This window comes from Contarinia nasturtii, unplaced genomic scaffold (genome assembly GCF_009176525.2).
Source record: "Contarinia nasturtii isolate CC-2019 unplaced genomic scaffold, AAFC_CNas_1.1 Cnas_scaffold_2861, whole genome shotgun sequence".
NCBI classification, from domain to species: domain Eukaryota; kingdom Metazoa; phylum Arthropoda; class Insecta; order Diptera; family Cecidomyiidae; genus Contarinia; species Contarinia nasturtii.
Window position 1 is genome coordinate 1 of NW_022200178.1, and position 25017 is coordinate 25017.

Here is a 25017-nt window from a genome sequence, read left to right on the forward strand (position 1 = left end):
GCGGCCAAAACTATATGTCAATGGAAACTACATTGATATGCGTAACTTTCATTAGAAGAAACCCAAATGCCCAGTTGAGTCATAAGGGGTAAATATCCCATTGTGAAGTTTCAACGAAATGGGGTATTTTCACTTTTCGACCCGAATTAAAGGTTCAAGTTATAAGGAGTAAATTGTAGGTCAAGAGAGATTGACAATGTATGGAGCCTATAGGTAATTTTTTACGAGGAATCCGAATATGTCATTAATTTTGGGGTTAGATGGGGTATGGACCCAATTTCGGGGTATTTTTCGAAATTTTCATAAATTTTGTAGGGGGACCCCCCTTGGGGGTGATGGGAGGGGATGGGCAATGGCCTAAATGAAATGTGCGGATAAAATTAGTTATAGTTGGCCATACATTTGAGTGCGAAATTCCGCACCAAAAAAGTGAAAAATCGACTTTTTATCATTTTACCCTAATGGGGGGGCTCTGAATTGTTGGGAGACTTGGGGTGAATGGGCTCGAGATGAATATCATTTCTAGGGTAATTTGGGATGCTGATTCCGAATTTCGAGGTTTCAGGCCGAAAAAATCATATCTTGGGGGTTTTTGACCCCCCGACTCCCCTGGGGGGTGGGGGGACTTGGAGGGCAGGGGTCATAAAAAATTTCTCTCGTCATTCTGAACAACTTTGTAGTACATTATTTTTTGATCCGACCAAATTTTGACATGGTGGGGTACTCCCCTGCCCCCCCTAATTCGATTGGGCCCCCCTTATTTTCACAAATTTATTTTTTCGGCACATTATATCGATCCATATAGGTGAAATTGAAAACTTTTATTAACACTTCGATACCTTTACTGGTGAGAAGTTATAATTCTTAATAGTATAATATTTAGTGTCAATAAAAAAATATAATAATTTGTTTCGTCAAATTTTCACATTAAGATGCGAATAATATGTGTAACTTACCACAAGTGTTTGGACAAGGGTTGACACATTTATTATTGATGCACGCTTTTGACGGGCTGCATTCATTGTTGGTTGTGCATTCTGGACGACATGAAATATATGGGTCGCCATGATAATCATTTATGCATGTACACTTTCCAAAATCACAAATGGCATTGCTTCCGCATGGATTTGGATCGCATGGAGAAACTGGGCGTGGTCGTGGTGGTTCAATAATTTCAACACATTGTGTGAACGGATCGCCGGTGAATCCGGTGCGGCATGTGCAAATTGGTATATGATTTTGAATTCGACACTCTGAATTGAAACCGCAGCTCCCTTCACAAGGGTTACGGCAACGTTCGGCAATGCACGACTTATCTGATTGACAATCCGAGTTTACTAGACATTCTGGCTTGCAATTTGGTGGTGCTCCGAAATAATTTGGTAAACAAGAGCACGATGCACGATCATTAATTGGTCTGCATTCAGCAAAATTGCCACATGGTGACGGGAAGCATGGGTTTGGTGATGGTCGTGGTGGCGATGGATCCTGAAATCTTATTTGACATCTGACAAATGGGTCCCCTGTGAAATTTCCTGGACAACTACAAATTGGATTGTGATTGATCACTTGACAATTGGCTTCGACACCACAAGCCCCAACACAGGGGTCAGAACATTTAAATTTATGGCACGCTTTGTTTTGGGGACATTCATTGTTGACGGTGCATTGTGGCTTGCAATTCGGTGGTGTTCCAATATATTCATCTATGCATGAGCAAACGGCTATTCCATTTGCCTCATGACAACGACTGTGTGGTCCTGTTAAATCGCATAAAATAATGTCGAAAATAAAAAATGAATGTCAGAGAATGAAAGTACGAAAAAGTTTCAATTCAATTTGTTGCGAATAGAAGTCTCACCGAATTTTCTAAATAAGCTTGCGAAAATATATGTATACTTCGTTTAGTATTAATTTCTAAAATTAACTTACCGCATGGCGATGGTCGGCATACATCAACAATTGGTACTTCAGTTGGAACTGGAGGTGGTTCTGTACATGATCTAAATGGATCACCAGTTAAACCATGACGACACGTGCACGTTGGCACATGATTCACTGGAGCACATTCAGCATTGGAGCCGCAAATTCCAGGACAAGGATCTATACATTTATTGTTTATGCAAGCTTTGTCAGACGTACAGTCAGATGATAGCACACATTCTGGCCGACAACCTTCATACGGATTTCCATGATAGCCTTCGATACAGCGACAAGCGCCAATACCATTACGATGTTCGCACAAAGCATTCGATGCACATGGGCTTGGCTCGCATGGATTTGGTGGCTCATGGCGTTGAACAATACATTCAACAAATGGATTGCCAGTAAAACCGGCCGGACAAACGCATGAAACTGTATGACTGATAACATGACATTCAGCGCCGGCACCACATGATTCAATGCAAGGGTTTTGACACTTATTGTTTATGCATGCGTATTGAGCGGGACAATCAGTTGAAATCAGGCACTCTGGGCGGCAATTTGGCGGTTGGCCTATATATCCGCTGATACATTGACATGATGGCGTCGGACCCACGGAACGGCATTGACTATTTGGACCGCAGGGATTACATCCATCTTGACATGGATTTCCGATGCATGGATCATCATCTTCTGGGAGTGTTACTGGAATCGGATAACAACCTTGGAATGGATCTCCGGTTTCACCCGCCTTGCAACTGCAAATTGGCGAGTTATTGATCACTTCACATCTTGTATTCATACCACATGCCGATATACATGGGTTAACACATTTCTGATTGATACAAGCGAGAGTTGGTCCACACTCAGATGAAATTAAACATTCTGGACGACATTGTGGCGGTGTTCCAATGAAACCAGGAAGACAAGTACATACCGCATGATCGTTAACATCGCGACATTTACTGTTTGCCTATTCAGAATGAAAACATTTATTATTGATTCATTTTCTGTTGTTCACATTTTCTTTAACATTTACCCCGCATGGTGATGGATTACAAACTTCGATTTGTGGAGGTGGTACAATTGGTGTTTCACGACAATAAGTGAACGGATCTCCCGTAAAACCGTTTGGACATGTGCAAACAGGAATATGGTTGCGAACATCACACTCTGCGTTTTGTCCTGTTTAAAAATATATATTGAAATAAGATTGAAAGAAATTTGTATTTTTTTTTTTTTTTGCATTAAGAATGTACCACAAGTTCCAGGACAAGGGTCAACGCATTTGCTGCGCAAACACGCTCTATCACGGTTGCATTCGGCCGAATTTACACATTCAGGACGACAAATATCATATGGGTTGCCTTGATATTCAGCAATACACCGACATTCGTTTCCAATACATTCTGCATTCAGTCCACATGGATTTTCAGAGCAGAAATCATGCACTGGATCTCTTTTCACTACCGGATTACATTGCACAAATGGATCACCCTCATAGCCATCATTGCATGTACAAATGGGCACGTGATTCAAAACATGACAGGCTAGACAAAAATAATAACATAAGAAAGGAGAAAATGAAAAAGAAACTATTCCGACACTTACTAGCTTCAAAGCCGCATGAACCGGGGCATGGGTCTTTGCATCGTTGTTGTATACATGCTTGTTGGGCGGGACATTCGGCGGAAATGGTGCACTCAGGTTTGCAATTTGGGGGACGTCCGATGTAATTTTCCAAGCAAGAACATGCCGGAACGCCAGAGATCATTTGACAATTTGAATTTGGACCGCATGGTGTTGGAAAACAACTTGGTGGTCGTTCAGTTGGCGCTGGATCGGGCATTGCTGTAAAAAGTGATTAAAACCATTAGAATCCATTTTTTCTAGGAACGAAAAAAAAATAAATGCAACGAAACTTACGTATTCTTGTACATTGTTTGAATGGGTCGCCTGTATACCCGTGCGGACAGGCGCAAATTGGCGAATGTTGGCTAGTATGACAAACGGATTCAATACCTTCAAGTGCCAAAAAGAAGAAAAAAAGCAATAAGTTTGAAATTTGAATAATTCTTTAGCAAAAAAACTTACCGCAAGTATGTGGACATGGGTCCGTGCATTTTTGATTAATACAAGCCCTGTCCGACGGACATTCATTGCTGGTAATGCATTCTGGGCGGCAATTTGGTGGCGTTCCAATATAACTTGGTGCACATGAGCATACAGCTTGACCAGCGTTGTTGCGACAATTGCTATACTGTCCACAAGGTGACGGTGAGCATGGGTTATCAATCTTTGATTTTTCTGTTACCGGTTGTTCACGACATTGGAAGAGTGGATCTCCAGTAAAACCAGGTGGACATGCACACGATGGCGCATGATTTGTTACATGACAAATTGCATACGTTCCACATACGCCGATACATGGGTCAACGCATTTGTTTCGAACGCAAGTCAATTGATCATTACAGTCTTCATTGATCTCACATTCGCGACGACAACCTCTTTGCTCATAGGGATTACCATCAAAGCCAGGCAAGCAATAGCAAGCACCGGCTCCGTTTCGTTCACGACATTCGGAATTCAAACCACAAGGTGATGGATTGCATGGAGTTGGTGTGGGTTCAGTGGGTACTAATTTCATCGAAAAAATTTAAACAAACGATTAGCATATGATAGTCCATTCTAACATTTTCATGGAAATGAAAATGTAAAAAAATCTGCTTTCAAATAAAAAATTGTTTTCCAAATTCAAATTCAATCAAATTTAAAAAAATATATATATACATATCCAAACCGATTGAAAATTTCTTACATTACATGCATTTTGTTGCAATTTGTTTTGCTTTTATACAAAAGTGTCTATATATATTACAAATAGTTCGAGCTAAGAAAATAAGTTCTAATTTAAAATTATTTTTGGTCCTATGCATTTTTACAGAGCAGATCTTTTTGCAGTGATGTCATACAAACCATTTTCTGTTTGAGATACATACAGTACCCAAAGCGAAATTGTGTATTTACATAATCAAATGAACATGAAAGTGTTTAAAGAAACGTCAGCGAACAGTGTTAATTTACATCATCAATAATAACATTTATATAATTATGGGTTAATCAGAATGAAATTAATTTCGTGAATTTTTGTTTTGAAAACATGTAATTTTCAATCAAAAGGTTAACGTGTGTGGATAACGATTAAAACACAAATAAATATATTAGAACCGTTCGCTGAAGATATTTAAACATATTTTTTTATATCGATCGATCGCATTCTCGGAAAATTGAGGTATTCGCTTTGTTGGTGAAATTTGATGAAAAAGCTCAAAACGAATATCAATTCCAAGCATTAAATACGATCAATCGATTGAGGTAAGGAGAATCTAAAATAGCTAAAAGTAAATTAGGTTCTTACATGTGACAACGATTATTGTACATCGTGTGAATGGATCACCTTCGAATCCAGAAATACAATTACATACAGGATTATGTTTAACTACACTACATACGGCATTTTGGCCGCATTTTTCTACACAGGGGTCGATGCAACGCTCATTATGACATGCTCTGTTGCTGGGGCACTCCTGGTGCGAAGTGCATTGTGGACGACAATTTGGTGGTCGTCCAATATAATCGGGCAAACATGAGCAAGCGCTTTGACTTCCAATTACACGGCATTGTGAATTTGGTCCACAAGGATTATTTATACAAGGATCTATGTCATCTCTCTTTATACTTGCTATAAAATGGCATAAGGGATATTATTTGTTTTTAGTTCACAAGAATCAGAATTCAATTCACATGAATCGGATTTGATTTTTTCGGATGTAATCTTATCATAAAAAGGATATTAGAATCGCGATCTTACTGTCAATTGGAATGCATTTTGTGAATGGGTCACCACTGAAACCCTTTGAACAGCTACAAATAGCAATATGATTGACTACTTTGCAAATGGCATTTTGGGCACAGGTTCCGCTCTTACAAGGATTGATACATTTTTGATTATCACATGCTTTATCTTGAGAACAATCCGATGAGACAACACATTCAGCGCGACAATTGGGTGGCATACCAAGATAACCCGATTGACACGAGCACACCGGATGATTATTTACTTCATGGCAAACACTGTAGGGTCCACATACATGGGGAGAACATATTTCTACTTGAGGTGGAGACGTTGCTGTATAAAGAATATTTACATATGTTCCGGTTAAGTTTAAGTTTCTGTACAATATTTTCATTTTTAACAATTGAATTCACAAACATATTCGAAGTAAGATTGCATCAACCGATCAACAAAAAGCAATGATCTGAAGCAGTTAAATTGTAACATGTTATAATAACCGAGGATCGAAGAGGGAATTAAACTGCATCGCAAATCATTGACATTTTATTTTTATTCAAGTTGAAAAAACAATCAAATTCAAATTGGTGAATTCCGTATTTTCGCCAATATTCAATTGACAAAACTTACTGATTTCGATTGGAGTACAAGAGATCGCCGGATTACCGGTAAAACCATTATCACAGAAGCAATTTGGTGCATGATTTCGAACCGTACAAACTAGAAAAACAAATTCAAAACAAATCAATCCAAAATTTATTCGGCCATTTAACGCTATTTCGTTTCATATTCGACAGCGACTTACTCGCATTGACTGGACATACACCAGGACATGGGTCTTTGCATTTATTATTCACACAAGCCTTTGATTGATCGCATTCATTGTTTTGAACGCATTCAGGTCGACAGCCAGTGTATGCGTCTCCACTGTATTCGGGCAAACATGCACATGAACCGATGCCGTTATGTTCTTTACAAATGGCATTTGCACCGCATGGTGACGGTGAACATGGACTTCGTTTTTCGCCTACTATTGGTGGCACTGAAGATTCAATTACATTAATTCATTTTTTTTTAAAGACGGAGACAAATGATGGACGAACATAATTATGACGAAATTGAAAATGATTTGAAGGTTCATTTTTATAAATGGACATTGGAAATGTATATAGAGATAGATAGAAGCTTACATGAATGAAATGAATGAATAAAATACAAGATAGAGAAGGATCTTACATTTAGGTATTTCTGTACAGCCAGAGAATGGATCGCCAGTGAAACCATTCTCACACTGGCAAATCGAATTATGATTTATAACCGTACAGAATGTATGAATGCCACATGAGCCAACACATGGGCTACTACACCGTTCATTTATACATGCTAAATTAGCAGGACAATCGGCGGAGTGCAAACATTCTGGACGGCAATTTGGCGCTCGTCCCACATAATTAGGTAAACATGAACATGCAGCCGTATCACCAACAGCGCGGCACTGACTAAATGGACCGCACGGATTTTCCAGACAAGGATTTCCACTTGGCTTTGGTATATCTATATCGGTTTCTACAGTTTTCAGTGTTGGTATCAAAGATAGAATAGGAGCAAAGGAAAATAGTAATTTTACAAATAGTTTTCATGCAGTTTTGAAAAGAAGAAAAATAACCACAACTTTTTATACTTGCGTCGAATGTTTTGGTATGCGATATGAGCCAAACGAGTGAATTGAAATGGAAGTGAATATAATTTTGAGATTTTAAAGAATCGAACATCTTCGCAAGTATAAATCGATGCACAGTGACATGCACTTACGTTGTACTACTATACAGCGAATGATAGGATCACCAGTGTGACCAGGCGGACAACTACAGATTGCGTTGTGATTGACGACATTGCATCGAGCATGTAAACCGCAAACTCCGATGCAAGGATCAACACATTTTTTATTTATACAAGCTCGATTTTGAGCGCATTCCGACGAAACTAAACATTCGGCACGGCAATTTGGTGGACTTGAAATGTAACCAGGAAGACAAGAGCAAACTTCATGCTCATTTACCACACGACATTGACTATTCAAACCGCATGGATTTGGATGGCACAATTCGGTAACATTGTGATATTCTATTTTGGGAATATTATTAATGTATTAAAATTTCGCGTGAAATGGTATTTTCATCAAAGTTCTTTTTTTTGGTATTTAATCGCCAAAAGATTTGCCAAATTTTGTTTGGTCTAGTTATAAATGCATAACTTTTGTTTAGATTCTTAGTGGCCACAAGAATCGAAAATAAAAAACAATGTATGTTTTATGTTGTGTGTGTTTTATTTTCTGTTCCTGTGGTCAATAAGGATCCAAACCAAAACTATACATTTGGTATTTTCATTTTTTTTAAGAAGTTCTTCTTTCTCATCCGTACCGAAATTATGCCCAAAATGTCACACTGTTAGCGCCACGACGGAATTCAATGTAATCTACACTAAGTTGCCGCCAAATAGTGAAAAGACTTTTGCTCAGTTGCAACCAACAGACTAGAACTCCATAGTTGTCCGTAGTGGCGCTAGCAGTGCTACAGTTTTGCATTTTATACAGTCTCTTATGGAGCATAATTTCTGTGTGTTCTCATCGAAATGAGACGGTTAAGAAATTCAAACTTTTCCAAATGAAAACACAAATTGACGACTAGATTTCGAAAGGAGATTTCTTACTCGGCGGAGATGATTCTGGTTTATGGCATCCAGTCATTGGATTTCCAGTAAAACCGTTCATGCAACGGCATGTCGGTACATGACCAGAAACACGGCATTCAGCGTTCAAAGCACAAAGGCCGGGGCAAGGATCTTTGCATTTGTTATTAAGACAAGCCAAATGACTTGGACAGTCACTAGATAATAAACATTGTGGTTTGCAACCACTATATGGGTCACCAAAGTATTCTGGCAAGCATTTACATGCGCCAGCTCCATTTTTCTCAATGCATTCAGCATTAGCGCCACAAGGATTTTGCGAGCAGGGATGACGAACTTCAATGACTGTTGAAAAATATTCAAATGATAATTTTTGTAAAAAAATGTCCAGTTTTCAATATTGAAGTGGTGTGACAAGAACAAAAGCTTAGTTATTTCGATCAAAACGGGACAGCGCGTACAAAAAAAAACACATATTCATAACGCAATCAATATAAAACTAATTTCACCAACGAATCTGTTCATTCTTTTGCTAAGATTTTCTAAAGAGTAAATAAATTTTGTGGCGTAATATAAAGGAAGTCAGAATTTTAAGGCGAAAAAATGCACGAGGCAGGAACAAAGCATATTGCAGAAAGGCTTAAGATTAGTTGTAAAAAAGATATTAAAAGTGCCAAAGAAACAAAATATTTACAAAAGCTACAACTAAATAAGTGTTTGTATGTGAAAGCTACGTATTAACTAGTATCTACAATAAATAATTTCAATTTTAGTAAAAAATAACAAACAAATACAAGATATCGTTAGAGTAGCAAGCGTTTACATGCACACTTAAGGCTAAAATATAAATCTTACTTGGTACTGGATAGCAACCAGAGAAGGGATCACCCGTAAAATCATTATCGCAAGAACAAACAGGAGAGTGATTCACTACTCTACAGTAAGCTGAAAAACCACAGCTCCCTGGGCAGGGATCTTTACAGCGTTCGTTAATGCATGCTAAATTTGCCGGACATTCTTGGTTTGAAGTGCATTGTGGACGGCAATTTGGTGCTTGACCAATATAATCCGGCAAACATGAGCATACAACCGTCGTACCAATTTCGCGACACTGTGAAAATGGCCCGCACGGATTTGGCACACATGTTGGCCGTTTGGGCACATGCACAGGTTCTATAGTTTTTTTACCCATAATAATATGATGTATTTTGTACAAAAGAAAAAAAAGAATGAAGAAGAAGAAAAGGAAAAGAAAGAAATGCTTAAAATAAATCATGCTAGAAAAATAAAGTGAAAAAACTGCAAAGCTAATAGACTAGCGATTACACCTTTGCATTGTGTTTGAAGTGCATTGCGCAAAGAAATTGTGTTTTCAAGTGATGCTACTAATTCATTGCTCAATGTAAAAAAAAGGCGAACAATTGTAAAATAGAACTTTAAAGAGTAAAATTCAAAAATAAAAATGTTTTGCTTCCAATGCACGTCGAAACCCTAATGCAAATGTCTAATGTGCTGGAAAGCTTACTCTCTTCAGGAGTGCATAGAACAAATGGATCGCCCATAAAACCCAATGGACAACTACAGATAGGATTGTGATTGATAGCATGACAGCGAGCGTGATCGCCACAAGGATTTGAAGCACAAGCATCGACGCACTTGAGATTTATGCACGCTTTATCGGGCATACAATCCGATGAAATTGTACATTGTGGCCGGCAAGCGGGCGGTGTACCAATGTAATTTTCGAGACACGAACAAATTGCATGATCATTTACTTCACGGCAAACACTATACGGGCCGCAAGGTGATGGATGACACAATTGAACCTCCGGTTTTGGTGGTACTAGAAGCAACAAATAACATTAATCGAAAAGATCAGACACAACAACAACGGCCAACGATGAGTGAAACAAAGAACACATACGTCTAGGAATTTCATAACAACCAGTCGATGGATTTCCGGTGTATCCGCATTGGCACGTGCACAATGGTGAATGATTAACGACAAAACATTCGGCATTCGCAGCGCACACAGAGATGCAAGGGTTGACACATTTGTTATTGAAACAAGCCTTCGTTTTGGGGCAATCTTGGTTCGAAATACACTCTGGGCGACATTCGATGTATGGATCTCCGTAATATTCGGGCTTACAACTACATGAACCAGCGTTGTTTCTTTCTTTACAAATGGCATTTATTCCACATGGATTCATTTGGCATGCAGTCACCTCTGGTTCGTGATAAACTAGAAATTTACGAGCAAATCGCTTTTAAGTTCAGATGAAAACTCAGAAAAAGGCAAACAACAATAACCAATGAAATATTCAGCACAGTAAATGAATCTAAGTAAGTTCTTTTTTATCAAATTTTCTGTTTCTGTTACAGTTTCTGTTACTGTGTGAAATAGCATTTCATTTGTTATTCAAAATTACTTTGAGCGCAAGCGACAAATGGGTCACCAGTGTATCCGTCAGGGCATCGACAAATCGGCTGATGATTGTAAACATTACAAGTGGCCTGCGACGAACAAACGCCAATACAAGGATCGACACAGCGTTCGTTCAAGCATGCCAAATTTCGCGGGCATTCAGAGGAGGTGAGACATTGTGGACGACAATTTGGAGCACGTCCAATGTAATTTGGTAAGCATGAACAAACAGCCGTTTCGCCGACTTCACGACACTGTGAATTCGGACCGCAAGGCGTTGGAACACAACCAACAATTGGCGTTATTGGAACAATTGGATGACCTAACAAACAAATTCGAAAAACAAAACCCTTTTAAATTCTGTATGCTCAACGTGGAATCGAATCTTCTTACGTGTTTCCTCTTTGATACATCGAACGAATGGATCACCATTGTAGCCAAGCTCACAGCTACAGATGGCATTGTGATTAACCACTTGACATCTTGCATTCAAACCACAAACATTTTCGCATGGGTTTTTACATTTTTGATTAATGCACGATTTATCGAGACTGCATTCAGAGGAAACAAGACACTCGGGACGGCAATTTGGTGGCGCTCCAATCATATCGGGTAAACAACTGCATACAGCGTGATTGTCAAGTTCACGACATTGACTATTCAAACCGCATGGTGATGGAGTACAAGGTGTTTCGATTGGAGTTGCTTCAACTACATTTTCCCCCCAAAATACGGAGACATTTCGATTAGAAAACCAATCAAATGGCAGGAATGAAAGGAATCGACTCTTTGAAATGATACAAAATCAAATGGCAACTTTTTTCTTCGAATTTTGAATCGAAACGACTTTTAATCGGAATTTATCTGCTAATAATTTTGTGCAGTGCATCGACGACTGTGCATCATTTGCAAAGAACGAACCTTTTTGGATCTTACCAGGTGGTAAATAACAAGCAATCAAAGGATTGCCTATATAGCCGTCAAGACATCTGCATTGTGGCGAATGATTGATGACATTACAATAAGATAGTTCACCACATGTGTTCGGACATGGGTCTTGGCACTTATTATTGATACAAGCACGATTCGCAGGGCATTCAGTGTTGGACACACATTCTGGACGGCATTCGATATAAGGATCGCCGTAATATTCTGGTATACATTTACATGATCCAATTTCATTGCGTTGTTCGCACAATGCATTTACTCCACACGGTGATGGATGACAAGGTTCAGATGGTTCATCTTTTGACAACAAAGAATATGAGAAAATATTGTTCGAAACAATACCAACGAAGAAATGATTGTCCAAGAATGAAATTGAAACTTCACCACACGATTCTATTGAACTTTGTTTCACGTCCAATAAATTTTATATATAGGAGTCCACTTTCATTCTCGGACAATCAAATGCAAAATAAAAATTCTTACGTAAGACTTGTCTACAACCGCTAAATGGATCGCCAGTGAAACCTTCATTGCACACACAATGTGCTTTGTGATAGAGAACAGTACAATGAGCATTTGGTCCGCAGGTACCATCACAGGGACTTTTACATTTGTCACAAATACAAGCCAACGTTGTGGGACAATCTTCGTCGATAAGACACTCTGGGCGGCAATTTGGAGGTCGTCCAATATAATTGGGCAAACATGAACAAATCGCTTGATAATTATGAGCCCTACACACTGCATTTGGACCGCAAGGGTTGTCATCACATGGATTTATTGGTACAGCAATTGGATAAACTAAGAATTCAAAAAACGATGTTAACATTCATTGAACGTTAATGAGCCGATAGAAAAAAAGTCGAAGAAAGACGCAAAACTCTTCAGAGTGACATTAAATGGAGTTTTTTTCTTCATGTTTGGACAGCTTTGGTTTGGAGATTTGAAAATATGAACATACTAAACTGAAGATAATCTCAAAGAAATATAATCCGAATTTAATTAAAGAACCCTTAAGAAGGTAAAATGGAGTCTCCATTTAACCATAACCAGTGAAAACTATTGCGTCTTCCTTTTAATCGATACGACGACTTACTAGGCTCTGGAATTTGGACACAACAAGTGAACGGATCGCCGTTGTAACCCGGCAAACAACTACATATGGCATTATGATTGACAGCACGACACACAGCATGTAAGCCGCATATACCAGGACAAGGGTCGACACATTTTTGGTTAATGCAAGCTTTATCAAACGGACATTGAGCGCTAATCATGCATTCTGGATGGCAATCGGGCGGAGCGCCCAAATAGCCAGCTAAGCACGAACAAACCGGATGATTTGCAACTACATGACAATCACTATAGAAACCACAAGGCGACGGAAGACACGGGTTGTCTCTTGGCACTGGTAAATATGCTTTCGAATTGACAAAACAAGTTGACAAACAATTAGACTCAACGAAATATAAACGATTCACAAAAACGCAAAATACTATAACCAACGATGACTTACAATTGTCAGGAATGGGATGACATCCAAACCTAGCGTCACCCGTATAACCAGAAACACAATAGCACATTGGTGCATGATTGACAACGGAACACTCGGCATTCATGCCGCACGCATATTCACATGGATCGACACACTTTTTATTGATACAAGCAAAATTACAAGGACAGTCAAAGCTTTGTAAGCATTCAGGTTTGCAACCAAAGTAAGGATCACCGAAATAGTCGGGCATGCAAGTACACGAACCAACACCATTATGCTCCCTACAAACCGCATTCGCGCCACATGGCGTGGACGAACATACATCCGGCGGTGTGTACAATACAACTATAACCCATTCGCAATACAGGCAAGCACAAGATAGAGTATAAAATTGAACGTAACATATGGAAAAAGGAAAAAAAAGGTGGAAAAAAAATAAAGTAAAGAAAGCAGTATTTATACATGCAATAACTTATAACTAAATATAAAGAATAAATAGTACAGAAAGAGATCCTGTTGATAATCTTGCGATAATGCTACCTGAAATCATTCTATTTACATGCAAAAATATACACATTTCAAAGAATAATGCTAAAACAGTAATGAAAACATTCAAAAACGAAAAGGTATGCCCAAAGATAAAGTTCAGCGATTTTAAAAACAAATTTTTGCTATTATACTCTTTGGTTGCATTTATTTTCAATACTGTACTCTAATAATTTCCTTGAATTTCTTGGCATACTTTTTCGTTTTCTACTCGTATAAATATTGATGCAGAAAAATATGGTGCAAAAATACAGTGAAAACAGGTGTGAAGAATCTATGATAAAAAATAACGTTTCAAAATGTTCTATTCTTGACCTTTTAAAACAAAATATAGTAAAAGTAGCCCGAAAAAGATGAAAAGTTGTACTCACTTTGACGTTGATTACAGTTAGCATATGGATCACCTTCATATCCTTCTATGCATGAGCACACTGGCTGATGGTTTTGTACAATGCATCTGGCATTGATTCCACATGACCCAATACATGGATCTTGACATTGTTGAGCAATGCAAGCACGATTTGCAGGGCATTCTTGGTGGATAAGACACTCTGGACGACAATTCGGAGGTGCACCAAGCATACCCAAAGCACAAGAACATACAGCACGACCTTGCAAAATATGACATTCCGAGTTTGGACCACAAGCACCCGACAAACATGGGTTGGCAGGACGTTTTTCTTCGATTGCTACGTGAATCAAATGGAATTTTGAATGATTGAATTTTGGCGCATTAAGAAACAACGTATTCGATATTTGAGCATAAATTTTTCTTTTCCTTTGCTATTTATGAACAACAAAGGTCCTACCAAGAGGCTTATGTGTGAATCTGTCATTGAGTCTTTTTACACTGACCCGAAAATTATAAGGCGACTCGAAAATAACACGTAAACTCTTATTGACTTGTGTAATTTACATGAGACTCTTGTGATTTACTTTACTTATAAGCCACTGAGATCTCACGTTCCGAAATCGTTTTTAAAATAGAAAGAGAGAATTTGTTTTACTCACGTGCAGGTATGCAATGATCGAATGGATCACCCACATAACCTCTCGGACAAGAACAAATTGGATTGTGTTGAATTGTTCTACATTCTGCATTAAGACCACAGATTCCTTCACACGCGTCTCTACATTTTTGATTGATACAGGTAAGCGTTGGTCCACATTCGGATGAGGTAATGCATTCGGGACGACATGAAGGCGGTTGGCCCACAAATCCTGGTTGACACGAACATGATGGCCGATCACCAATCACTCTACAAATGCTATTACCACCACATGGGCTGGGTTCGCACGGATTTTGTGAAGCTATAAAAGAACAAAAAAAAAAACGAATGAATAAATTTATGTTTATTTTGCGTTCATCTGCATTCTTGGTTGCATTTCATGCATTGTAGTTCTGCGAAACATCCTATGATTTCATGAATTTATCATTTTAAAAAACTTACGTAGTCTTGGATTTTGTCGACAGCCAGTGAACGGGTCTCCATGATAATTTCTTGAGCATGTGCAAACTGGTACATGATTTACGACGCTACATTCAGCGAATGCACCGCATACGCCGGGGCATGGATCTCTGCAATGTTGTCGAATGCAAGCCATACCGCTGGCACAGTCACTGTTGTAAACGCATTCTGGGCGGCATCCAGCTCCGTACGCATCGCCAATGTATGGGGGAATACATGTACATTTTGCATAGCCATTTTCAACGGAACAAATTGAATTATCACCGCATGGTGATAGGCTGCATGGATCTTGTGGCGTTTGGAATGGAATCGGCGAGCATCCAGTAAAGGCATCGCCTTGGAAACCAGGCAAACAATTACAGAATGCTGAATGGGCAACAATATGACATTCAGCGTTCACTCCACACGCATTAACGCAAGGATTTTCGCATCGTTCTCGTATGCAAGCCTTATCATTTGGACAGTCGTTGTTCAAAACGCAGGCTGGCCGACAATAAGGTGGATTTCCGATGTAATTTTCAACGCACGAACAAACTGGATGGCCTTGTTTGATTTGACAAATTGAGAATGGGCCACACGGTGAGGGCGAGCATGGGTTTGTTGTTGGCACTCTTCCTTGTTCATTTGGTCCTGGTATTGGGATTAAATGGCACGATTCGAATGGGTTTCCTGTTTCGCCGGGCGAGCAAGAACATATTGGATTATGGTGGATGACTTCACATCGTGCGCCAACACCGCAAACACCTCCAATGCACGGATCAACACATTGCAAATTAACGCAAGCTTTATTCGATGGACACTCTTGGTGGGAAATACATTCTGGGGTGCAAGCTGGTGGATTGCCTCGATACCCAGGTAAGCAAGAGCAAATGGCATAATTAGTTGGTGAAATTAAACAACGGCTATTCGCTCCGCATGGTGTAGGATCACATGGATTGCTTGGTTGATTTTGAATTGGCGGTTGTGGTTGAATGTATGGCGTACATCCAACAAGAGGGTCTCCAGTATGATCTTCTGGACAGAAACAAATTCCAACGTGATTTACAACTTGACACAATGCGCCGCGTCCACATGCTTTGTCACAAGGGTTCACACATTTTTGACCATCGCACGATCGATCCAACGGACATTCAGCGGAAATAACACATTCGGGACCACATCCAATCAATGGATTACCAAAGTAACCGTGCTTACAAACACACGATAAAATGCCATTTTGTTCTCGACATTCAGTATTTGGTCCGCATTGTGTTGAATCACAACCAAGTGGAACCGGTGTAATCGGTGCAATTTCGGAACAATGTTCGAATGGATTTCCATAGAGACCTTGCGGGCACGAGCAAATCGGTGCATGATTTACAACCGTACAGATTGCCGATTGTCCGCATGTCGAAACACAGGGGTCTAAACAGCGTTGATTGATACAAGCTCGGCTAAATTCACAATCATTGTTGGACAAACATTCGGGACGACATCCTGGATTATTGTATCCATCTTCATTTGAACAAGCATCACAAACAGCAATATTTCCGTAAACATGACACACACTACCCGCTTGACATGGTGACGGCTCACACGGGTTGGCAGTTACATTTCGCAACGGTGGTATTGGTAAGCAATGAATGAAAGCATCTCCCATAAAACCATCTCGACAATAACAATTTGCTGTGTGATCATAGACACGACATTCAGCGTTAATACCACAAGTTGAAGATTGACATGGATTCTCGCAATGTTTATTAATACAAGCTTTGTCTCTCGCACAGTCACTGTTTAGTATACATTCGGCGTGACAGCCAATTTGTGGATCTCCAATGTATTCCGGTAGACAAGAGCATACAGCTCGATTATTCAATACACTGCATTGAGTTCCTTCGCCGCATGGTGATGGCCAACATGGTGATCTGCTTGGCTCATCAAATGCAGAACATCTAACCAATGGGTCACCTTCTAAACCATTATCACAATAACAAATTGGATGATGTCGTTCAACTTTGCAGCTTGCTCCAATGCCACACGAACCTGAGCATGGCTCGCGACATCTGAAACCTATACAAGCATGACTTTCCGAGCAATCACTGTCAGCATGACACTCATAACCATGACATCCTTCTGTTGTTGGATCGCCTCCCATTCCGAATGGACAGAAACAAATGGGTTCGCCATTTTCTTGTATAATACATTGACCGTTCGGTGCACATGGATTTGGTTCACATACAGACCGTGGTGGTTGGATGCAACCATTGTAAGCATCTCCAATAAATCCAGCACGACAGAAGCATTGTTCACGACCATTTGCAACATAACAATCGGCATTCGGGCCGCATGGTCCAGGTTTACATAATTCTCGAACAATAACTGGTGGACTACATTGTCGGAATGGATTTCCAATCGTTCCTTCTGGACAATAACAAACAGGGCTTCGTGTAACGTCACACGTTGCACCGAAACCACATGGAAATGGTTCACAAGCGCTTTTCGGTTCGACACATCCACGAATTGTATTTGGACTTTCGATATATCCTGGCAAACAGGTACATTTTGCAATTCCATTTGATAAACGGGTACATTGTGTATTCGGGCCACATGATGATATTGAACATGCATCTTTTGGTGGTTGACACGGAACAGCCGGTGGACTTCCTTCATATTCTGGCAAACAGAAACAAACTGGCGTATCGTTGACCACACGACAGCCACTATTTGCACCGCATACATTTGGATGACATTCATCACCTTCGGGGACTATTTTTTCAATGAAACAATTTTCAAAACGTTTATAAATGATCGAAAAATGATGAAAGAATTGAAAAAATAAATTGAATACATACTGCAATTTTTGAATGGATTTCCAGTTAGACCCTTTGGACAGTAACAAATTGGATTTCCTCGATCTAGTTCACACATCGCATTCAAACCGCATGGATTTGGTTCACAAGCATTCGACGGTGGATTGCAGCCAATCTTTGGATTGCCCGAATAGCCATTTGGACATCGGCAGATTGGTCGATGATTAACAACTTCGCACAAAGCCGATATACCGCACTGGCATGGTGAACCACATTGACCGTTGACACATGCTTCGCTTGATGCACACTCCGAATTTGATCGGCAACCTTGCAGTCTGGTACATTCAATGTATGCATTACCAATGAATCCATTTCGACATCTACACTCAATTCCATGATTTACTGGTGTACATTCGGCATTTTCGCCGCACGAATCGACTGAACAAGGGTTGATACAACGTCTATTCAATCGATCGCACAATTTATTCGGTGGACAGTCTTCGTTGTATTGACAAATCGGTTGATATCCATTAACTAACGAAAAGAACATTTTTTTTTTTAATTTTCATCTCTCAACGTTTTTCGAAATCTCCAGAACTAAATAAGTCGAGTCGTAGTTCATATGGTTTCAAATGAAAGTTTTAAAGACGTAATTAGCTTACCCGGTTCGCATAGGACATAGCCGTTACCAGCAAATCCTTCGATGCAACTACAGTCGCTGCCATGATTAACATTGATACATGCTGCATTCGGTGCACAAGGGTTTCGTACTTCGCACGGATGGCGACAGAATCCATCGAAACATGCTTCGACTAGAGAACAATCTTCGTTGCGTGTGCATTGGACTGTGCGTGATTTTTTTTGTTTGGGTTTTTTGGATTGTTTGCAATTATTTGTTCGGTGCGAATGTGAAAGAAAAAAACAAAACAGTTTGATATGCAATCGGTGATATTTACAAAAAAATAAATCAATATATGGTACAATGGTGTAGAATTGGTGGTATTGTGACATTTATGTGAAAAAAATGAAAAAAAAGTCAACAATCGTACGCCTTGTTGATTTGGATTCAGTGTAATGAAAACCCAAACAGAGCAAATGTTTACAATGACGGAAAATAAGAACTATATAAACATATTTTCAGCAATAAATTTACAGAAAAAAAAAAAACAATATAAAACCTAACGAAAATAGAGCCGAATTTCAAAATGTAAAACCAATTATATACGTAATAATAGTATATAATGATAAATCCGGCAAAACCCCTTTTTTGGAAAAGAAAAACCTCATTCAAAAGCTAGAAAAATGGCACTCAATTGTATGGCAACAGTAATAATAATAATAATCTTAGCTTAACCATAAAAGTAAAACCCATCTTGATATAAATTCACTTGAAAAACGATACAAATATTGTTTACAGCATAAAAAAAGAATTTAGGCAGAAAGCAGCACTATGATAAATAGATAAGCAAAGCGGCCGAAAATGTTTTATTTTCACATTAAAATTAGTAGTTTAAATTTTGATTGTAAAGAGCAAAGCATACATAGAGTTTAGAAGCAGTTTACAGCAACATAGATGTTTTTAGAGTTGTTTCTTTTTGCTATGATTTATGAACAGAGAATGATGACAAAATAATTTTATTTGCACATGTACCTTCGACACAATCGTCACTTGTTTTAGTAACGTTACCGTTAGTTTCACACACTCTATTACATTGTTTTTTAAGACAGACTTCATTCGCGGCGCAATCCTTTTTAGTTTTACATGATTTTCGAATGTTATCGATATCGACCGTTTGCGATACACTCGTTGTGCTGCCATTTTCAATTCTTGTTCCTTCGGTTACGGTTAGTATTTGGTTAGTGGTCGTATCCATTGGTTCGGTTGACGTACGGATATTTGGTGTGCGTCCTTCTTCGTGCGTTGTATCGATTCGTGAAGATGGTGGCTTAGTTCCAATACCAATCGTTGTCAAAGACTCTGTTGTGAATGGGGTGGTATCTTCATTTTTCGAGCCATCAGTTGTTGTGACCAAATCATCCACTGAAGTAGTTGTAATTCTTCCGTCTCCAGTGTCCGTAATGTTATTATCCCCAAGTCGTGGATATTTGCCTAATGAATTATAGGTTGTTGTTTCGTCACTTTCTTCAGTTGGTGTAGTTTGAATCGGTGACTTCGTACGATTTCGATAACCTGTATATTTTTGTGTTGTGGTTTTTAACGTCGTCACTTCATCAGTTCTTTCAGTTGTCGTTGGTTTTGTTCGAACTGGTTTTCTCGTCGTATTCCTACCAACGCCACCATATTTTCGAGTGGTCGACTCTTGTGTCGTCGTTTCATCGACTTGCGCTGGTGTTGTTTGTGTTGATGGTTTTCTCGTATATTTCTTTGATGGTGGCATTTCTGTGGTAGTTGCTTTTTCTTCATCAATTTTTTCGGTTGTCGTTTCAGTTGGTGCCTTTGTTGTTGTATTTCTTGAATTTGGCTTTGTCGGTCGTGGTGTTGTTTTGCTTTGAACTCTTGTGTTATTCGTTTTCTTAGTACTTAAAGTAGTTGTGATTGGAGTTTTCTGTGTGCTAGTTGTTAGCCTAGTCGTATTTTTAGCTGAATATTCACATAAAGTAAATGTAAGTTTAAGTGTTGTTTTTTGTTGCAAAAATTAAACATGAACATTGAAAATATTTAACAAGAAACAAAAACAAAATTAGATGGAAATGATATGTACAAAATCAGTGCAAACACTTTGGGGTTAGACATTAAAAGTGTATTGGTTTAAATTCTACAATATATACAAAGACTCCACTTTGGAGCATAACATTTTGCATCTTTTGCAGCACACAAACAAATCCTGGAATATTAACACGTGATGGGAGGTATGCGTGTAAAATGTATGTATATTTGCAATTTTGCCATGAAAATGAAATTTTTGTGCCAGAATAACAATTGCTCGAAAAATATTCAATTTTGCAAGTGTTTTTTTTTTTAAATGATTTTTGCCATCCTTTTATGTGTGTGTTTATTTACACTAGCCCTATTATTCAAATTGAATGAAATTTTATCACGCACAATTTGTACGTTCGTTTTTGGTCAGAAAAGTAAAAAATTTCCTATTTTCTCGAAATTCAAAAAAAATTATTGAAAATGATCCGAATTGGAAATATGAATTTATAGCACCTGTTATCAATGAATGATTAAAATTACCTTTAACGCATGCACCTGTGGCTGGATCACAAACACCACCTGAACAATGACTACAATCGTATGGATCACGTCCTGAAATTAATTTTTCGCGGATAAGATTGAATTTTCAGTATAGGAAGCGAATATCGACTAATCCTGTTCTTGCTGATAGAAATTTATTAAAAACATTCAAAGAAAAAAATGTCTAAACCTTCACAACTTACCAACATGAACGCAGACTGGTTGATGGTTATCCACATGACAGTCTTGATTTTGTGAACATTGATGGTATGCACATGGATCAACACACAATGAATTGATGCATGCTTTTTGATGTGGACAGTCGGCGTTTGATTTACAGCCAATTTCTGGAAAATTGTATCATCAAAATTTCAATTAATTTTTGTTCAAAAATGAAATAGTATAAAAGCGCCAAAAAAAGCAGCTTAATAGTCAAATTATTACATTTCGAAGTATCGAAATTGAAAATAACGCGGTGTTTTAATCGTTATTTTAGGTTTTCGGTTATAACATTTATATAAAAAATATATAAATCGACTCGCTCGTTTGTGCCAATTTTAGTTTGGCGGTTTTGTTGTCAGAGAAGAGAGTCTTTTCAGTCGAATAATAAAGTTCTATTATTTACATAAATACATCAACTTAGATAGTGTTCCTCTACATTTTTCTGATTTACAAGTTTTCTACATGGATACACGCTACTATTTACACATATACATAAAGATATGCACACAAATGCAATTGAAGTGATAATAAATACCCATGGAATATGTGCGATTCATGTACAAAAGCTATAAAGTAATCCATCACCAAAAAAAGCCTTAAAACTAAATGAAAACCATCACCAATCGTTTGAAATACAAATTGAATGATTTCCAATGAAGATCATTCGACGCAGCGATATCTATATACACTTTGTGACTTACCTCCATATTAAATCTAATTTAAGTATTCAATATAAAATATATGGACATTTGCAGTATTATTTTTCGTCCATTATGCGCAATATCGAATGATTGTGTCCTATAAGATCCGATCCAATCAATCGAATAAAAAAAATTGTCTACAAAGTGTTTGAGATCAAAGAGAAAGAGAGAATAATTTCACTAACATGCGGACCGCAGCTGATTTACTGCAGTTAGTTTCTGTAGTTTTTTTTCATTGTCGATTTCATGAATTTGGCAAATAAAAGAAAAATATAGAAAAGCGAATAATATGCTGTTCGAGATAAATGATTGTCGAGAAGAATAAGAAAAAAAAATAGATGATATTTTCACCCTAAAAAAATGAAAAGCGCAAAGTGCCACACAGTGTTCATTCCAGCTAAGAATATAAAATATAAATAGTTGACGCTGAGAAGCTGAGAAACATTCGCTTCGATTCCAACGAACTTGTTGCTAAGGTAAAGAAGATGCAAAATATGAAATGTCCAAATAAGAAATGTTTTTTTTTTAGATGTAAAATTTGCTCAATACTGATGATTCACATGGTTGATCGTCAATGGGCTGTTTCATGTGAGAGCTTTGGGAATGATTTTATCATCAGATGAAAATAGCATACAGGCAATAATACCAAGAAGAGAATAAAATGTTCCACGTTTATTCTTGATTTTGTCTAAGACGCATTTGTTTCTAAAGAATTTGTGAACTTTTATAGTAAAAATGAACACATTTCCTGATATTTTACCTGGATTTGATTTGCATTCTTTAATTGACGTTGAATTTTGGACAAAGTCATCACACTGGCAATGGATTTCATGTTTGGTTGTGTTACAAGGAACATTTTGGATACAAGGATTTGGATAAAAGGAGCATGGATCAACACAATTGAAATTGATACACATTTCCGTTTCGGAACAATTTGAATTATGAGTACAAGACTGATTCAATGACGGCGACTTCGTTGACGCTACATCAAAAATTGGTGTTGTTGTTTCTTCGCTACTTGTTGTAACGACTGAAGTGGTATCTAATTTAGATTCTGTTGTCGTTGTGTCTTTTGTCATTTTTTCGCTCGTAATAATTGTTGTCCAAGTATTTGGGTCAGTAAATGGATTTACAGTCGTTGTTTTATGTTCAGAATCTGGTTGTTTTGTGGAACAATTTGTTTGACTATCAACCGATTCATCACATGGAACTTTAGAAAGTTCAGTGGTGAATGCCCGGATGTAAACATCCGTAGCCGCTTGAGCAGCTTCGGTCATAACTTTCTGAATAAATGGATCAGTGGTTGTAAATTCACCACTCGTTGACGATTCGGTGTACATTGGATTGTCAGTCATTTTTCGATGTTGACTTTCATCACCAGAATACCGATAATCTCTTGTTGTAGTAAAAACATCACTTTCTGTTTCACTTGATACCGTTGACGTACTTGCCACCATATGATCATCAAAACCTTCGGTTTCAGAACGCAACGATGGCACTAAGTTTCGATGCGTGGTTAATTTTGGTTCAGTTGCTGTTGTCATGTCATAAGCTGAAGTGGTCGCTTCCTTTGTTGAAGTGATCAACTCTTGAGTAATTGCTTTCTTTGTTTGAGATGACATGGTTGTAGGCATTCGCTCGGTCATTGGAGTATTATATAATAAATCTTTTGGTTGTTTTGTTGAATCTTGCAAGGAGACCATTTCTGAAGAAATTGAGTATTCTTTAGACTCTGTTGTGTGATCAGAATGGGGGATTTGTGACAGAGTCGTGATTTGGGGTTTGATAGTGGTAAATGACTTTTCAGAATATGTCGTGGTTGTGACCATACTTAAAGACGATGTGATGGAACTTGACGTTCCATGACCATGCTCAGTGGTGACCAGTGAATGTGGAAGGTTTTCTTTGCCGAAAACAGGAGTATCAGTTGATTTTGTGATCATTGATGGTGTGGTAACACCATCTGAGCTTTGATCACTTGACAGAGTGGTAAAAGCGTTTTCCATATGTGGCCCCGACATTGTTGTTTCACGATCAATCGACTGAATTGTGGAAGTTTTATCGAAAGATTTTGTTGTTCTATCATTCTCACTGGGAGCAAAAGAACTACTTTCTGTCGTAAATAATTTTTCAGTTGCCACTATTGTGGAATCATGAACAATAGACTGAGTTGTAGCAGAACCTTCCACTTGTTTTGGAACTGTGGTTACTTTTGAAGAAATACTGCTAGTCTTAAATTGCTCAGTGGTTATTTCATCAGATTTGGTGGTTCTTTCACTCGGAGCGAATGAACTTTGCTCTGTGGTAAATAACTTTTCTTTCGGCAACAGTGTCGATTCATGTTCGACAGACTCTGTGGTAGAAGGAATATTGTCTTTATTTCGAATAGTGGTAGTAATTTTGGATGTGGGAGTATTAATTTCAGTAGTTGAATCGGTATATCTTGTTGTCTGTTCTTTTTCAGTTGAAAGTTCCGTCGTAAACTGATCAGTAGTTGTTTCATAATTTATGGTCCGACCACTTTCGCTTGGACCAAACGAGCTACGTGCAGTGGTAAATGATCCATCAGTCGATAATACTGTTGAATCATCTTGAATCGATTGGGTTGTTAAAGGAATATTCTCTTTACTTGGAATAGTGGAAGAAGGAACTTTAGTTTTAATTTGTTCAGTGGTTGAATCGATGTATTTTGTCGTCTGTTCCTTTTCGGTTGGAACAAAAGTACTGTGCTCAGTGGTAAACGCCCTTTGTGTTGG

The 25017-nt window shown here is 38.3% G+C and overlaps 1 protein-coding gene across 1 annotated transcript in view; it reads right to left on the reverse strand.

The window, feature by feature from the left end:
* Positions 1-956: 956 nt before the first annotated feature.
* LOC116349374 overlaps positions 957-25017 on the reverse strand; it is a gene marked incomplete at its 3' end in the record, with an annotated part of 98503 nt that continues 74442 nt past the window's right edge. The window contains exons 22-52 of the mRNA XM_031780776.1: positions 21542-21685; positions 21339-21410; positions 19791-20741; positions 18802-18984; positions 18182-18673; positions 15333-18095; positions 14893-15192; positions 14253-14570; positions 13357-13680; positions 12937-13260; positions 12324-12641; positions 11829-12137; positions 11286-11603; positions 10897-11214; positions 10389-10709; positions 9990-10307; positions 9320-9637; positions 8486-8809; positions 7589-7900; positions 7013-7342; positions 6582-6818; positions 6407-6496; positions 5795-6112; positions 5342-5665; positions 4018-4560; positions 3850-3945; positions 3535-3774; positions 3183-3473; positions 2963-3108; positions 1933-2896; positions 957-1760 (exon numbers count right to left, since the gene is read on the reverse strand). Coding sequence (XP_031636636.1) covers positions 957-1760; positions 1933-2896; positions 2963-3108; positions 3183-3473; positions 3535-3774; positions 3850-3945; positions 4018-4560; positions 5342-5665; positions 5795-6112; positions 6407-6496; positions 6582-6818; positions 7013-7342; positions 7589-7900; positions 8486-8809; positions 9320-9637; positions 9990-10307; positions 10389-10709; positions 10897-11214; positions 11286-11603; positions 11829-12137; positions 12324-12641; positions 12937-13260; positions 13357-13680; positions 14253-14570; positions 14893-15192; positions 15333-18095; positions 18182-18673; positions 18802-18984; positions 19791-20741; positions 21339-21410; positions 21542-21685 — 13110 coding nt within the window. The remainder of the gene's footprint in view (positions 1761-1932; positions 2897-2962; positions 3109-3182; positions 3474-3534; positions 3775-3849; positions 3946-4017; positions 4561-5341; positions 5666-5794; positions 6113-6406; positions 6497-6581; positions 6819-7012; positions 7343-7588; positions 7901-8485; positions 8810-9319; positions 9638-9989; positions 10308-10388; positions 10710-10896; positions 11215-11285; positions 11604-11828; positions 12138-12323; positions 12642-12936; positions 13261-13356; positions 13681-14252; positions 14571-14892; positions 15193-15332; positions 18096-18181; positions 18674-18801; positions 18985-19790; positions 20742-21338; positions 21411-21541; positions 21686-25017) is intronic.